This window comes from Gymnogyps californianus, chromosome 1 (genome assembly GCF_018139145.2).
Source record: "Gymnogyps californianus isolate 813 chromosome 1, ASM1813914v2, whole genome shotgun sequence".
NCBI lineage: Eukaryota > Metazoa > Chordata > Aves > Accipitriformes > Cathartidae > Gymnogyps > Gymnogyps californianus.
This window is the reverse complement of record NC_059471.1, coordinates 44050133-44068174: the sequence shown is the minus strand read 5'-3', so window position 1 is coordinate 44068174 and position 18042 is coordinate 44050133. Positions and strand designations below refer to the sequence as shown.

The following is an 18042-nucleotide window of genomic DNA, read 5'->3' as shown; positions in this document are numbered from 1 at the left end:
GCGAGCGAGCGAGCGGCGGCGGCGGCAGCCAGCACTTCCCAGCTCATTTTCTCTCTGTCATTCCCCTCTCAATCTTTGATCAATGTACTTGCCAGAGAGAACCGAAGTCCTTCAAACCTCCTCCTTTTCACCTTCGTCTTTAACGTGGTGCTAGAGCAAGGACCACAAAAAGAAACTGCCCTCCCCCTCCCCTCGGCCCCAGCCCCGCCGCCCGGAGCGGACTTCTCCTCCTCCTCCTCCTCCTCCGTCCCCACTTGCGGGACACTTTGTGCGTTCTCTCTCTCACTCTGCCCCCTGCTCTCTCGCTCGCCGCAGCACCTGATCCCGGGTTAACCCCCCCCCTTCTTCTCCCCCCTCCTCCCTTCTCTCCTTTCCTCCTTTTTTTTTTTTTTTAAATATTTTTTTTAATTTTTCCCCTTTCCCCTGCGTGTGTGTGTGGGAACTTTCCCCCCTCCCCCTGCCCCCTCCGCCGTATATGTGACCATGGCCGTACCGGCTGCTTTGATCCCTCCGACCCAGCTGGTCCCCCTCAGCCTCCGGTCTCAACTTCTGCCGCCTGCACCACCACCACCACCACCTCCTCGTCGGCCACCTCCTCTCCGTCTCCGTCCATCGCTCCCCCGCCGGCCGCTTCGGGGACAAACCTATTCCGGCCGGAGCCCATCGCAGCGGCGGCGGCGGCGGCGGCAGCGGCGGCCACAGTCACCTCCACCACCAGCGGCGGCGGCGGTAACGGCAGCAGCAGCGGCGGCAGCGGCGGCGGCAGCCCCAGCCTGGGCACCGGCGGCGGCGGCGGCGGCGGCAGCGGCGGCGGCGGCAGCGGCGGCACCTCCACTCCCAATGCCAGCGCGGCCAGCGCGGCCAGCAGCCTGCCCGGCAAGCCCGTGTACTCGACCCCGTCCCCGGTGGAGAACACCCCCCAGAATAACGAGTGCAAGATGGTGGATCTGAGGGGGGCCAAAGTGGCCTCCTTCACCGTGGAGGGCTGCGAGCTCATCTGCCTGCCCCAGGCTTTCGACCTCTTCCTGAAGCACTTGGTGGGGGGCTTGCACACGGTCTACACCAAGCTGAAGCGGCTGGAGATCACGCCCGTGGTCTGCAACGTGGAGCAGGTCCGCATCCTGAGGGGGCTGGGAGCCATCCAGCCCGGGGTCAACCGCTGCAAACTCATCTCCAGGAAGGATTTCGAGACCCTCTACAACGACTGCACCAACGCCAGGTAACCGCCGCAAGGCACACGCACACCCCGCGGGGCCCCCCCCGCCGCCGCCGCCGCCCCGTCCCACCCCCGCGCGGTGCGGCCCGGGCGAGCGCTGCGCCGCTTCCCGCTGCCACCGCGCGGGCCCGGGGGGGGGGCGGCCCGCACCCTGCGGCCACATGCGCTCGCCCCCTGCCTCTCCCTCGCTGCCCCGGCACCCAGCCGGCCTCCTCCGCAGCCGGCTGCGCCTCTTCTTGGTGGGACGGAGGGAGAGAGGGAGGGGAAGGGAAGAGAAGGGGTGTTTCTGTCCCTCTCCCTGCGTGCCGTGCAAGTGTCGCCCTGTCATTGTCCCCTTCTCTCCCCCCGGCCGAGGCGTGCCGGGCGGTCGGGGCGGCCACGGGCAGCGCAGCGCGCTGCTTACGCGAGGAGCGGAGGGCCGGCGGGGGTGGGGAGGGGGTAGCGGGGCCAAAAAGTGCTTTCTGACCGACCCCTCTCCTCAAGTTTGTCCGTCGATGTAGCTTTAAAAACGGGCAGCCCTGGGAAAAAGCTGCCCGAAGGGTGCACAGGAGTGGGCGGGGAGCGGTCCTGGAGGGGGACGGCGACGACACACAGACACTCGGGTTTCGCGTAAATGGGATGAGGCGCGGAGCTGCCTCCCGGGCGGAGGGCCCTATCCGGGGTGGATGGAGGCCACTTGGCCATCAGCTGCTGTCACATATCCGAAGGGGCACGTGCACTTTTTGTATAGGTCTATGAGGCAGTTGCCACATGGCGAACGGGGAGGGGAGTGTGTGTGTGTGGAGGGAGGGCGGGAAGACGAGGAGGAGGTGGTGGCGGCGGCGGCGGCTGCTTTGCTTTGGGGTCGTGGGGAGAGGTGCCAGGCGGCCGGGCTGGCCTGCTCCCCGGGGCCGGGGCGGGGGGGGGGGGGTGGTCCCCGAGGAGCAGGTGCGAGCAGCTCCCGGCCCCCGCCAGCCGGGGAGGAGGCGACGGGGGGAGCGGGAGCGCGGAAGGGATTTGGCAAGGCTGAATCCTCTTACCGCGCAGAATAACGCGGGCGCGGTGGCGGGGATGGCGCCGGGGGCGGGAGGGCAGCGGTCCGGCTGCGGGCGGTGCGCGGGTACCGCCGCGCTCCCCTGCCCGCTCACCCCCGCGGGTCGGGGGCGGGGGGTGGGGGTGGGGTGGCCGCGAAGGAGAGGTGAAGCCCCAAACTTGGCACAACCGGGGAGGGTTGTTGAGGGGGGGAAGAAGGAGCTGGCAAAAGAGGAAATTCCTGCTGCAATAGCAGCCTGCTTTGCAACTGAGGGCGAAAGCGTGGGGCTGTTATCTCACAATCTGTAGGTTACAGGGCTGAAATCTGCTTGATAAGGAGAAGGGATCGCATAACTGCCGTGACCCCGAGATCAGAGCGGTCGGAAGCGCCTCCAGTTCCCGGGGGCTCCCCCTGCCTCGGGCGGGGGCGGGGGGCTCTGGTTCTGCCGCGCTGGAAGGGTGGTGGGAACTTCACACGGAGCGAAGGCTCGCCACGGAGGAGGTCGTAGACAAAGTCCCGATGCTACTTTCAATATACGCAAATAAACAGACCGGGCTCGTTTCACTTTCCTATTGTCAGATTTCAAGGTGCAGCAACAGCCAACACGTGGGGAATTAACCCCGTGCGATGCCGTGCTCCTTCCCTTCCCTAATGGCGGGGGGTGTGACATTCCCTCCTTCCCCCCTGCCTGAGTTAGCTGAGGGTAGTTGGGGCTCATTAGCATAGAGCAAGGCGAAGCAGAGCACTTACTCGGCAGTAGCTGTTGCTAGATGGATTGTTGAAGTTCCTGAATATTCAGGGCAGCAGGACAAAACAGCCTGGAATAACTTCCAAGCACTGGCATAACTGTAGCTGCTCGGGTAACTCTGCTGTTGTTTCATGTGGAATCAACATGAATATTAATAGCTGCTCTTAGACGATTGGTTTTTTTTTTTTTTGTGTGTGTGTGTGTGGCATGTAACTTGTAACAACTCTGCGCGAGTTCCAAGATTTGGTCCTTAAAATAAACTGATGGAAGTTTTATTTTGCTGCGGTCATACCGTGTGAATTGTAATTTGAACATGTGAAATTAAGAGATAGAGAAACTTTTTGGGGGGAGAGAGTACGGGGACACCAATTCCTGGACTTGGCAGGGCTATAAAAGGGTTTGGCAGCCTGGTTGTAACATGGGTTGATTATGTCAACAGCACAGAATCGGCCGTGTTTCAGCTGTTTCTGAAGGTCTGCTGTGTTACCATCCAGCGTAGTAGAAATTACAGTAGTGGGTTCAGAAGTGGATAGGATTTGACCCTTAAAAAGCATAATTGTAGTAGACTTATTTATACATCCATTAAGCAAATAACTTAATGGAAAGGATATACAATAGGTATGCAAAATGTATTACAGTATAGACGAATAAAGCAAAGTGGGTCAGTGAGTTTTGGTCAAAATGCATGATACCATCAGAACATAAATCTGTATTTACTTTCTGGGTTTCCCCTGCAGTACATTTAGTTCTGATTCTTCTTTCCTCACAAATTAATTTTTTTTAATTATTTCTGACGTTACAGTAATTACGCAGGATATTTTGATCTGCTCAGTTTAGTGATTTAAGTGACCTTTCCAGACTCTCAGTTACTGCATACTTTAGCCGGGTGATGTCTTTTTGTGTCCTGGGTGGACACTGACTATTGAGATGGAAGCTATAAGAGCCAACTCCATCCTAGCAGCTAAATTGTTATACTCATCAGATTCAAAAATTTTGAACCAGCATCTTATCACTGTTATATTTGTCTCATAATCAGCTGATGCACTCGAATACGCTAATCCCTTTTTGGAAAGCTTCATCAAGGTTAATACGTTATTTAATCAAAAAAGGCATCCAAATAAAGCCATTACTTTGTTGTTCTTTAAATGGATTGAATCGTTAGTTGCCAGTTGCTGTGGAAATAATTTGTAATAACTTATTTCGAGATGGAAAAGTTTTAGACGTGTTTCACCAAAATGATACATTTTAACTGTGATATTGCTATTTAAAAAAATCAATAAAACAAAAATCAATAAAACATCAAGGGATTTTCTATTGAATGCTTAATGTGGAGGTCTGTAAAGTGAATTGGTTTCTGTGTTTATTTGTGATACTACTAATAATAACATGATACTAAAGGATCTTTTTCTGAATTAGGCTTCTGTATCAGTTCACTGGAAAAATAAGCTTCCGTTATGGAAGATGACTTTTCTTTTCTGGTCATACTGACCTTTGCTTTTATTTTCCTCATAAAAAGCACTGGTCGCCAAACAGAAATCCAGGAAATAGCAAACTGTGCATTTAGCTTACATTCCGATTAAATGGTTTGACATTAATGGGATGCTAGAAAGCCATATGCCAAACAAATAGGGGAAGGATAAAGGCAAAACATGGAAAATATTTAAAGCTACTAGATGCCAATCGAGTCAGGTTTCTTGAATGTGTGCGTGAAAGAGAGTAGCGAACTGTGCACTGGATGTCACCTGCCTAGGATTAATGACCTGGAAGATATTGATCCCAGATTGTTTCTGGTCTCTTGTGTTTTGAGCACTTGTCGTGGAATTTTACCATGCTGGGTCCCTTCGTGGAGTTTTCCCATAGACTTAGGCTGGCTTTGGATCGTGCCCACCCGAGTAAAGACTAAAAGCGTGTGCCGCCTTCTGACCTCCCTCCTGTGGCCAGGATATGTTAATCTTTTCTGACATTTGAAGATGATTTTGAATGAGTTCATTGACATTCATAGTTAAAGCGGGGAATTATTTGCACTGTTTGGAAGCTATTTACAAAATTTGGAAAACAACCTGATTGATTTTTCAGTATAAAGGGGAAAGATGCCGAACGTGAAACAATTCTCTTCAAAGCCTGTCTTACATGGCAGTTATTCAGTCTCTCTTTGCCAGCTTCTGCTCCTCTCAAATTATGTGGACCTAGTGTGTGCTTGTTTACTGAATACTGCACGCTTGCATAGTTTTTTTCTGTTTGTATTAATTAAAGGAGTACCTCACCCAGTTAGGTTAGTACAGATCATAGATATTTTAAATGAACAGGTCAGCAAGTGCAGCTGGAAGGAATGTCAAATATATAGAATCTGTGGTTTATATTGATGACCTTCCTTCTTGCCACCGATTACTAAAATGTAATCAGCAGAAATATGGTAGGTTTTACAAGCAAAGACGACTTCTGGAAGGCCAGAGGATAAATTGTAGTAACTATAAACAAGGAGTAAAAGGTTTGGAGGTGGCTTCCTCGGACTTAAAAAAACCTAAAAGACTCCAGCCGCTCGCAATAACAGAACTTTAATATCCATCTTACAGTATTTATTTATTGGTAAATATTATAAATTAGAAGCTGAGATCTTTGGACCATACTTATTACAACAGAACAGACTATTTATCCCTTTAATCTGATAGTTAGTCCCTGGCAGTAGCCCAGTATCTGATACTTGAGGAGGGGAACACTTCTCCCCAGTGAACGTTTGTCAGCCGTCGTGCAATGCTGCCAGTGCTGTTCCTGTGCAGGGATGTGAGGGGCTGCTAGTGATGGGCAGAGAGACATTTTTTTCCTGATTGCTTCACATGATTTTCCTCAAGTATTCAATTTGATTAACTCCTCCTTCACCTTACAGCTATGAATATTGGTAAAGTTTTGTGGGTTTGGGGTTTTTTTTAAATCTTTTACCGGTAGCTGTAGTCCATGTAAAAATGCACAGTTTTGTTGTCAGTTCTGTATCAGCTCTACTTACGAGAATGGACCCTGTGAAAGGACAGCGAATAGCTTTGTTATTTCCGCAGCCCACTGCTATCTCTGTTCAGATGCTCAGTTCGATGTTAGGCCTCCGCTCTCTTTCTGGAGCTGCGGGCACGATGCCTGGGGCTGCTGGTCCCACCTGGGGTGCTGGGAGCCAGCGCCCCGCAGCGTGCCCCCTATGGGCCGGCGCTCCGGGGGCCGCTGCTCCCACACTGGTGTTCTTCGCCGCCACTCCTCAGCGCCGGAAACCAAAATGCACTTAAAAGTAATCTCATTTACTACTTGTCTGCCTCATATTTTGTCATCTGGAGTGCGTTCCGAATGTTTGTTGGAAATGATAATTTTGTTTGACTACCATTTAGTATTTCTTCTGTTTTCTCCTGTTACTAGATCGTTCCAGACGGCTGTTTTTGCCTATCTCTGCGATTCATCATCTAAAGTGAATTGCATACGAAGCAGAGAATTGTCATACACTGGATTGAATTTTAATATTTTCCTTTTGAACTGTATCATAGATATATTAAATTATTACTGCAATCTCTGCTGGTCTGGTACAGGTAAATCTCTTTCAGCGTTGCCAGTATTGCCTCTTCGTGGACAAACTTTACAAGTTTAGCTGTAAAAATTCATTTCTGGCTGCAGGATAGCAGAGGGAGTAGTCAGAAACTACCGAGTTTTATCAAAATTGTATGAGCCAGCAAACCAAGAGTCCGAAGCAACCACGATGCCTGTCTGTTTTTAAGCAACAGGACTGGATTTAGATCCTCTTTGTTCTTTTATAAGTTAAATATGTTTTGTTTTAAAAATAACGTTTGGGGCATCTGCTTTGCATTATGAGTTAATTCCATTCATTGTTTAAAATAGTTATTAACCTTTTGCAAATTATATACCACACATGAACAGTAATTTTTTCAATAATCTTTAAATGTGCATACTGTAACAGCGCCATAATGTGGACTGACATAATATGAATTGACAGTAAATTTTTAGTTGCCTAAATACGTATGTAAATGGTAGAGCTGAAGAGTCATCTGCAAAAAGCTATTATGATCCAGAGAGTTAATTCTTATATAGATAATTTCTCCAGCATGCATTAAGGAAGAATTTTTTTTTCCATTATCATTTAAATTTTTTTCAAAAATCCTGAAACATAAACCAAAAATCTTTATATTTAGAATCAAGGTACGTCTGTGACTTGAAATGATAAAATCCAGGTTGCTTTGAGGAGTAACTTTATCCTTAACCCACTATGTTCTGCTTATTTATCTGATACGGTGCTCAGCTGGGGGCATCTCCTAACAAGTGCTGATGTTTCATTTCATAAACAGTGCAGAATACTGAAGTGTAATTTATTAAATGTGGAATTTTAGCATTAACTGTGAATAACTGTGAACTGTTTTAAACTTCTTTTTTTTAATGGAAGAAGAAGAAAAAGGGTAGTAGTATATTTTCCATACCATAAAGTAGAAAAATGCTGTCACTGAATTTTGTGAGAGGAAGGATCAGCTTTTGACCATACAGTTATGTCCCAATATGGAATTCTTTACTCTGTCACTGATAGCGATGAGCTGGGAAACTACACTGGGGAAGGATAACTCTGTAAATACTGAATACTTGCATTCTCTCCTGTGAATTTCCATAGGTCTCTTTTAGAGATGGGATGTTGGACTGAAAGGACCCTGAGCGGCAGTTCAGGATACATTGACCAAAACTAATGAAACTGCTTGCATGAGTTGTGATTGAGGAAATGGATCACAAAATGTATTTCAGTTCGCATTGCTTTAAACGATGTTTTGTGATAATTACATTTAGAGTCAACGTCCTTCTGCAGCAGGTGTATGAATATGTATGACACAATTTGCAGAACTGTATGGAAAGATCTTGTAAATCGTGTGTATCCAAACAGTTTATTAGGAATAAACAGAAACTTTCTAAAATAGTATAAACGTGGTTTTTAATATTCTTAATATTATGCTTTTGGTGTAATAAAACAGTCTAAAGTTTTTATTGTGCGCCCCTGAGAATACTCGTGTGGGTAACACCTACATAACTTTCTGTTCATTATTCTGTTTAAAGGTACCCTGTTCACTCTGAAGCTAATTTACTGTAGATATTTTCTTTGCATCCGGTATACTTTGCATCTTCCTTGTGAAGAAGAAAGTTGTTTTATTATGAAAAAAGAAATATGTTTTTTGTTACAAATATCGAATAGTGGGATTTTATGTCCGTTGGAAGGCTGAAATTAGCCATAGTCCAGAAGCAGTGGAGCAGGTGTAATTAAAATTTCCTGGTGCACCTCGCCACACTAACTGGATGTTCTTTTTCTATTAAAATAAGAGGATGTTTTGGCCATGAAATTTTATTCATCCTTAGAATTTATGGAGTTATTCTCTAAATTAGCCAAATGGCTACATTCTGCCTAAATTCCTTTTGATCCAAAACAAGCTCGGATTCAAGCAAACCTTTCAGACCAGTCTTCTTATTCACATTATACTTTTATGTGATGCTGAAAATACTGAAAAAAATGCACCTTAACTATTAAGACGTGTATTTTTTATGTTTAATTTGTTCCTTAGATTGTATGACTAACTGACAGGGCCATACATAGGTGTGCATACAGACTACTTGGCTGATGAAATAACGGAGTTACATACTGGAATTAGCTGGGGCTGGGGAGGAGGGGGAAGAAGGGGAGTACGTGGGACTGCTGCAAACATTTTAGCATAATTGACAGCTAAAATATATTTGTAACATTACGATGTCATGATTGAAGTTCATAACTCTGAATAACGTTCATGTTAGAGCACTTGTTAACGATACTGTACTGAGAACAGGTAATAGGTATTTTACATTTGGACCAAAAGCTGTTGTTCAGGACACGTCTCTCAAAATATGCTTGTATTTACAAATTGTTGTATGATAAATATTATTTTTAAGGCTTACTTTTGGAAAATGCTTTGCTTTTTCATCTTACATAAAACAATCGTAAGGGATCAAAAAGAAAGTAGTTATATAAACTATAAAGGGAACAGGTAATATATAAATACATATTTTATTACTACTTAATTACATCTTTTGTAACCTTGATTTCATGTTGTTCTCATACTTAGTAATGAATTATTATTTTTTTAATAAAGAGCTAAATCATGATTTTATGTATGGGACAGAAAAAAGCTGCTTTCAGATTATAGGTACTGTATTTTTAAGGGAAGTGCAAACAATGCATTACATTTTTATCGATGATAAATCTAGTCAGGGCTTATTAATAGTTTGAGCATTCTTTAAAATACATTACTAAAGCTATTATTTTTGAATCATACTTTTCCAAATGTAGTAAAAATATAAACTTAATATTTTAATTGGTTTTATGTCATGTTTCAATGGATGCCAGCGTTATCTGTCTTTACAAAGCATGTAATTTGTTTCCAGTCTCCTGGCCTGCTGTAAAAACCTTTCTTTATTGGAGAAGGTCACCTGCAGGACTTAGCTATTTACATTAAAATAAAAATGCTGTGGTTTTAAACCATATGCTTAACTTTAAGAATGTGGATAGTCCTGTTGCTTTCAATAGCCTACATACATCTTTTAAACCAAGCATATGCAAAATATATTTGGAAGTGCTATAAAAGAATCAGTTGACATCTTTGGTAGGAAGCTGTCTTACTGTATACTTTCTTGCATTTGTAGGGACAGTTTGAAAGCATTGAAAAAATGCTTTAGATTTAGTGTCCTGTAAATTAACACTTGTTGCATAAAATAGAATCATGATGCATTTTTTAATGTTTTTGTGAGTATTGTCTTCTTTCGTATTAATTAATTTTAGGAAATCAGGGCAACGTCTTGGCAGGAATGAGTATCAGAATTTGGTATAACCCGTGGCTTCATACCCCCGCTGGGATTTTTTGTATTCATTTTTGTAGCACAGAAGCAGCCTGTCTCTTTTCGAAGGGAATGGGCACCTCCAAGATGTGTGCCACGGCTGTCACTGTTCACATTTTAGTTCTGATACTCACTGATAGTTTGGTGGGAAGGAAGTGAAACCATTTTCCAATTGTTTTCTGTTTCCTTAAATTTCTGCTTAAAAGTTAAAAAAAAAAAGGGGGGGGGGGAAGGAAAATACCTCAGGTGGTATTAAATGTATAATAAGGACTGATACAAGTGAAAAGTCATATGTTCTCTTTTTTAAAAACTATATTTCTCTCTTAGCTTGTTAGAACAGTTCTTACAACGTAGATGATACGTAGGACTTTATTATTTCTCTGTGTCTGTATCTACCACTAAAGACTAATGCCAAGATTCTGTTGCAAATTTTGTTGTATATTGTTCTAATTCAAAGCAGGATCAGTTGGTGGGGTTTTTTGGTGTTTTTTTTTAAGCTGATACTCATAGCTTTTAACAGGCCAGGTTAAAAAATAAACGTGAAATGCTAATAAATTATTTTGTCTTAACGTTACTGGGTATTGTAGATGGTTTATGATTCTACTGATTCCCTTCAAAATTAATTTGCTGCTGAAATATGTTAAAAATATAGTAGTAGAAAATGAAGCTCCTGCTACAGTAATATACAGTTTAAAGTATAGCTATGTATAAAATATATTTTTGAGAAGCTATGAGGAAAATGTATTAGAAATACTAATCTAACAGCATATAGCTGTTTCAGGAGCACATTTGCAAATTGTGTAAGGAAGGAGTCATAATGTTTCCTGGGGAGGGCATCAGTGAGGTTTTTAGTCGAGATATTTAGGTATAGCCACAGCTGTTGGATTGGCTTGAGGCCACCTCAAGGTACAACAGGTGGGATGTGAGAATTGATAAACTTTCAACAGATTTTACTGTTCAGAGCTTCTCTGGCATCATCCCGGTAGAGTGGAGGAAAGGGTGGAATTTATCTTCAGAAGCAGCGGCCCACCTCCATAGCATGTAGAGCTCAGGTTTACACACGCTGAGAAAGTAATTTGCTTAAAGACCTTGAATTTTTTTGTCTGTTATGCGTCCTCCGCTCTTTGACTCTGTTGTTAAAAGCTCCCCTACAGGAGTCTGTCCCTATGGAGAGGTCCCTGCAGAGATCAGTCTGCCTGTGGGCTGAGATGGGGCAGTCCTTGGTGCCTCCGGGCCTTTGGCCTGCGTATGGACTTACAGGCAGGCATTAGAAGATGTTTGCGTGGAGCTGGCCAATATACCCTTTACATAGGCTGGGGAAGCTTTAATAGACCCAGAAGGAATATGGTCCCATACGGGGTGATTTGTGTCGCTCAGTTGAGCGGTCAGACTCAACCCATTATCACTCTGGCCTCATTACCATGAAGCTCAGCCCCTAGTACACAGTGCAGGGGACATGATGTTAAACAGTAATTTCAGGTTGTTCCTGAAGGAGTGGAGCCTCCATGGCATTTAGCTCTCTGCTGCTGAGCCTTTGCTGATGTGGGTCTGCCAAGTACAGGTTTCATCTTTTCTGGTGACCCCTTCTATGATTTTGTCTCCTTGCGTCTTAGTTTACATGTTTTATTACTTAAATTAGGATAATACAATGATATCATGAGAGGTAATAAAATAAGTTATGAAGTGCATTGTGAAGCATACATGTATTCACAAATATTCCAAAGTATGACTACATGAGTAAAACATTTTGACATTAAAGGAGAAGGATGTCGTCAGTTTAAACTGCTGGCATTGTTATGTGATAAGGTCATCTGCTCTTTTATTTGGTGTGCCAGCTGATGAAAGAAAAATACTTATTTTCTTTAGAGGTGAAAAACACAGGCATTTTCATCAGCTTAAATGAAAAGAGCCAGCTAGTTCTAAATACTGTTTTGTGAAATCGTGTTTTACCCCTGTAAGCGGTATTCTGTGTGGAAGGTGTGCTGTAATTGGGATGGGTCTATCTTTTCAGCTCGGCTAATCATTTCCTTTCACAAATCCAGAACGCATGCAGATTTGAACTTGTAGCCAGGAAAAAGTGCTGCCATGCTTCAAATTGCCAAAGGACCTCAAGGGACAGAAACTTGACCTGGTTTTATGAAACCATAGAATTACATTTATACAAGTTACCCCATGGGAAAGGAATGAACTGATCCCAATTCATTTCTAAATACTGGGGCCTTATGGGTCACATTTGAATTCTATCCTACACCTGTTTTTCTACTAAATTTTTCTGAGGACATTTTTAGAAACTTACTTTACATTAGGTATGGGTCATGTGCCTAATATTTAACAGTTCAATGTTCTAATTCTTTAAAACGTCTGATGATTTCTGAATATAATTAAGCTGCAAAAAGTTTAAATGATAGAATTTGTTCGGTATGGGCTAAATCCTCAAACCATGAACTCTCCTTTTAGGCTTCATTTTCCTGCATGTAAAATGAGAACATAGAGCAGGCAGTGACTATAGTCAGTACATATTGTATGGGCTGTAGAGAAGAGAGTGACTCTACAGATGGGTCATTAGGCTACTCACCTGGGACGTGGGGCATGGTGGCTCAAGGTTCAAAAAGGGTTACCCAATGAGACAGTTTACAAGAAGACACTGAGACTCCTTTCTTCCTTCCTCCAAAACAACCTTTCTCCTTCTCTCAATTAGACTAAAAATTTGGGACTTGGAAAATCTGGGTTCAGACCTCCTCTTGGAATCAATGAAAGTAATGAGTAGGTGCTACCATGGCTTTCCTCTTTCAGTACTTTGGTTTGAGCTAGAAGCCTAAATACCCTACGGTGAGTGCTTACCCCTCTCTGGTGAGGTGGTACGGTACTTAAGGTGTCCAAGTGTTTCTGCCAGTGTAGTGCCAGGTTGGAGCATGCCAGCTAAGTAGAAACAGTGGGCCCTAAGGACAGGGAAGAGTTCCTTAGTTCATTTGAATATCTGAAACTATATGCTTATAGGGTTACATTAAAATTAGAATTAGCTTGCATTTTGATTTATTTAACAAACTGAGAGCTCTGTTCAGCTTAAGTTTGCCTCAGCAATTACTATCCCACAGAGGCTCTGCAAACCTTCCAGGCTTCGCTTCCACCTTCTCGTGGAAACCATTTCCTATTTTCAGGCAATCTTTCCCGTCCTTGAAAGACATTTTCAGTGCTGAAATTGGCATTAAGTGCCTGCATAAGTCTACCTGTTTCTAGTGAATGAGTGACAGATTTGGATACTAGTCATCTAGTATAGATTGCTTTTCTCTTTATACACCATCTTAACACTTTAGATCGACTAAACAGCTCAGCTGATGATCCCTGGCTATAGACTTTCTACTCTTAAATGTGGATGTGGCAGAGGAGGCTTTTGTGTGGAATTACTGCTCCCACTGTCACCTAGTCCTGAGTTTGTAGTCACTTTTTTGGCTTGGGCAAAAAGGACTGGAAAATGAGAAATGGGAATAACGGTGTTATCGCAACAAGTAAGAAGATATTTATTTACTCTGTTTGTTTGCTTTTCATACTGGTGAATTTTTCCATACAGTTTGTATTAAGCCATTCATGACTTTCCTGGTCTGGATAACCAAACTGTTCTGTGAGGCATCATGGTAGGGCCATTACTCATGGCCTGCACTTCCTTTGACTGGCAGAGTGAAGGGCAAGTCTTCTAAATGGTGATTACTTATCACCATTATGTATTTATTATAAATGTGTACATAATGTCCCATTCTAATTCACCTCAAAGAAGTGCTCATATCGATCCCTAAGCTCTTTTTTGTCTTTCTCTAAGTCAGCCTTATGCTTTTAGCGATTCAGTTTTTGTTGATGCCATCAACAGGTTTGACTACTGTGTGATGCTGATATCCTGAGTGGGTAGAGGGGGACAGTTTTTCTAAGACACAGAGAATGGTTTTGTTCCCAAATGATTTTTAATGGAAGGTAGAGGTCCAGTTGCATTCAGGGGCTTAAACATTTTTCTTAAGCACTTCTTTGCTTGGCTTTTCCTTTGTAGTTCTGTTGTTCATAAGTTGGGTAGAAGATGCATTAATTTTACTGTATCCAGAGTAAGTTTAGATCAGACTAGTCTAAGGCTTTTGATTTATCAATAAAATGTTTTGGCTGCTTTCTGATATTGGTGGTAAATAAGGGAAATCTTTAAGATCAGCTGTAGTGGCAATGAATGCTTCATTGTGATTGAAATGTTTGTCTTAAATTTTCTTTGCATCTAAACTAGAGAGGAAAAAATTCCTTTGTTATCTGTTTAATCATAAAACAACAACTCAGAATGAAGGAACAAATTCAGATCTTTGAAAATCCAAACTCTTCCTTTCCCTTTCCTTTCCTTCTGTTTATTTTCTTCCCCTCACACAGCTCTCTGGATTTTGAAGAAAATGAAGATGAAAATTTACAGTTCTTCATGGAAGCCCCATTTTATTAGGTGCTGTGAAAACTTCAAATACAGAGGATTCTTGGTTGGAAGCAGTTGCTAACCCTAGCAGTAGCAGTGGGGATAGGAGCCCTGAGGCTATGGGGCTGGGAACATGCTGAAGAGTGGCATAGTGAAGAGACAAAAGTGAAAGGCTGGTTGACAGCATGTTAAAGCAAATTTACCCAGTGTTACTGTTATATACAGCCTTATAAGTGTACGTATGTATGATCAAATTTTCAGTCTTTGGATCACAAATGTTTCCCTTCTCTTCGCTAAGTAAGACTGTGTTTAGAGTAGTGCCTGGGGAAGCAAGCAAGAAGAAATAAGCTTTGCTTTGGAGTTGCGTGTGGGATGAGATTCTTGTGGCAGAGATGCTAGATGGGAAGAAGGTATTTGTGTTTTTATTACATACCTGAAAGAGTGGATTACCTCCATCTCCTTTAATCGCCTCTTTTCTGGGGCTGGTATCCCTACGTAGATAAAAGAAGTTACTGTTAGAACATAAGACTGAGTTTTGCTGATTACTTCTCCACCAAACACTAACATGCAAATACCAGGCATTGATTATGCCTCAGCATAGCCTCAGCAAGGAGAGAGACTAGAATGAAATAGTTTGTTAGACACTTGGTTTTTTTAGAAATTCACTCATTCTGGAAATTTTCACCTATGCTTTGTATGGTTCTAAGCTTACTTCAGAAGCATATGGCTGTAATTCCCAGGTTTCTTCACATTTTTCTGTATCACGTGTGCAGCAACAAATATAGTCACTGTGATACTGGGTTGCACATAAAAGTCTTAATCCTGCAAGCAGGAAGGAAACTTTGGTTTGTGTAAGGAGTCCTGTTGCCCATAGCATCTCAGTTGGATGATTTATAGGAATAAAATTATGCAGATCCTTAAATATTCTCAGTATTGGTACCCACATGGCATAGCTAGCAGAGTTTTGATAAGCTGGAGTTTCACAGATACCGGCAACCAAGTGTGGGAGCGATCAAAGAACATTATTTGTAATCAAAACATGAGTTAGGTGTTTATAAAACAACTGGTGGGTGCTTGTATGCATGTGAAATTTGCTTACACGAGTAATCCCATTGATTTAAATGAGAGCACTCATGTGACGAAAACAAGTTCAACACGGGAACGTTTAGAAGATGGTGACCTTAGAAACGAACAGTCGACTTTGGAACTATTCAAAGGGTGGTTATTAAAACTTAAAGCTGAGAGTTGCCGTTTGAAGGCAGAACAGGCTAGAAAGACATTTGGGGAGCTCACCTGCCAAATAATAATGCGTTTTAATGACACTGGGTAACTGCCTCAACTTCCTCGTACTCTTTTTTTGGGGGGGGGGATGGGGAAGGGATGGGAAGGAGGGTGAGAGAGGGACGGTGACAGCGAGGCTGTTTGTTTTTCCCGAAAGTTGTTTGTGATTTCAGGTACTCATGGGAAATCTCTTGATCAGATTCACATCTGTTCCTGTCAAAGTGGGTGCTAAGATACCGGTCACCCAGCAACCATGTCCAAGAGGGAATTGGGCCGATAATAACTTCAAAAAGGAATGACAGATGCTAGATTAGGATGAAAGACAAAACGCATGAAAAATGAGCTTGTTAGAATAAAAAAATTGTTCAAGCACCTTCATGCAAATTAAATGAATATTGAACATTTGCATGCAGTGATTTCTACTTTTTCTGTTGATTGAGAAGAAATAAAGACGGTACATATAAAAACATAAATGTAATTTTTTTTTTGCACCAATTAACATACAAAGCAGTATCTTTCTTCTAAAAATGAGATTAGCCACCTGGGTGCTTGGCTATATCCCACATATGTCACATTTTTGTAATGAGTATGCTTCTGTTGAAGGAACACCTTATCTAATTCTTCGTAGCAAAACAAACAAGGAAGCAACCTTATATTAATTTTAAAATACTTTAAGTTAGCATGGTTCTATTTTTTTTCAGCTGTGGTTTTCAGAGCTGAATTATTTCCTGCTGTCCTTGAATTCAATCGGTATAACGTGCATTAATAAAAGATCACATAAGATGAGTTCAGACCAAATGCTAAGGTTTCCTATTGACTGGTCAAACAATACATTTTTTAAAACACGATGTCTGTCAGGGTAACATGAAAAAGAAATAGTCACTTTTCCATGCCTATGTATTAAGATAATTTAAATAACAATTTTATTATTGAAACATTCATATAACAATCAGAATTTGGAAAAGAATGATAAAATGTTCTGATTGAGAAAGGACTCTGTGTCTTGGTTTAGCAATGTCTAATGTGGTCACGTACAGAAATTGATTTTCTTCAGAAATTAATTAATTTTTCATATCGCCCTAAGCTGCAGTTAAAAAGAGTGCATACTTGTCTGTTTTTTCCAGAAATATTGCCTAATCATATTAATACCATTGCCCCAAGGATGAAAAGATAATTGTACAAATGCATTTGGAAATATGTATCACTGAGTATTTATGATTAAATTATGCAAATGACCCAGCTCTCATCCTTTCCAGACCCAGATTGTCTAATTAGGATTGATATGCTGAATAGATGTTCCAGAATTTGAATACAAGCATGTCCAAAGAGCAGAAAATTGGAAATGACAAGGCTGAAATGCTAAGAAAAGTGTCTTTCCCTTTTATACTTTACTAATGTGGTGTTAGCAGTTGCAGTTTTTCCTTTGGCTATATTGTATGACTCATGTGTCCTACAAGAAATAAGTCAGGAAAGAAAAATCAACTTTCATAAATAGCATTACTTTGCTCCAGACTTATTTTTCTTTAACAGTCCGCTAGTCGTTCCTCTCCCCTTTAAAGCTTTGTATCCTTTATGTTAAAATAATGATGTATTCCACATAAATTACTTCTTAATTTGGAGCACTGTTGTTTGTAGCTTGTCTCCAGCTGCCAGCTGCTGGTGCTAGATACTTAGCTCGTCAGCTTCTCATATTCAGATGAGATTTACACACCTAACATTTTTAAGTTTGGTGGGGTTTTTTTTGCATTCTTACTAATTTGAATCCACAATTCCTTAATGTAACAACCTTTTGTTGTTTTTTTAAAGAAGAGAACTAATGTCTCATTAAGCTTGTTCATAGGCATTCTGAGTTGGAATAATAGCTATCAGCAAGTCTACAGCGTTTAAATCCTTCTTCTTCAGTGGGCTGTTTGTTCATTTATCGCTCTTGGGAAGCTGGGAGAAGCGCCCGGTGAGGAGCAAGGAGGAGTAGTGAACTGTCAGTACTTCAGCCATTGTTAGCAGCGGGAGTCGCTCCCTCTGAACTCTGTTGGCTCCTGCTTCCCATCTGCGGGATGATGGATTGCTATGTTTAATACATTTCAGCTTTTGTCTGTCATAGTGTGGATAGACAGCGCTATCAATGATTTCAACAGTGATTAGAGCGCTGGTTGTACCCACTGCTATTGGGCAGGCACCTCCCAGGAATGTTTGATGTAGGAACTCGTTGGCACTCTTGCCACGCAAATGAGTCGCTTGGCTAACTTGAGGTGGTTTTAAACACCTACAAAAGACCGCTGGGAGTTACTAAATCCACACAGCCCCCCTGGAACAAAATTCAGACACCCCTGCGAATGCTTTGGTACCAAATGTAAACACTCATCCCGAGCTGAGAGAGAAATGCCTCCTGCTTTTAATAGACCGGGGATGGGAGCAGGGATGCATTCCAGGGGGTGTGATGTCAGCGGTGCTTGGCCCGTCTGTACTTA

General features: G+C 42.6%; 1 protein-coding gene across 1 annotated transcript in view; it reads left to right on the top strand.

Annotated features, from left to right (window-relative positions):
* Positions 1-483: 483 nt before the first annotated feature.
* Positions 484-18042, top strand: part of DACH1 (dachshund family transcription factor 1) — a 334510-nt gene continuing 316951 nt past the window's right edge. The window contains 2 exon segments of the mRNA XM_050896944.1: positions 484-520; positions 523-1219. Of these exon segments, the coding sequence (XP_050752901.1) occupies positions 484-520; positions 523-1219 (734 nt within the window).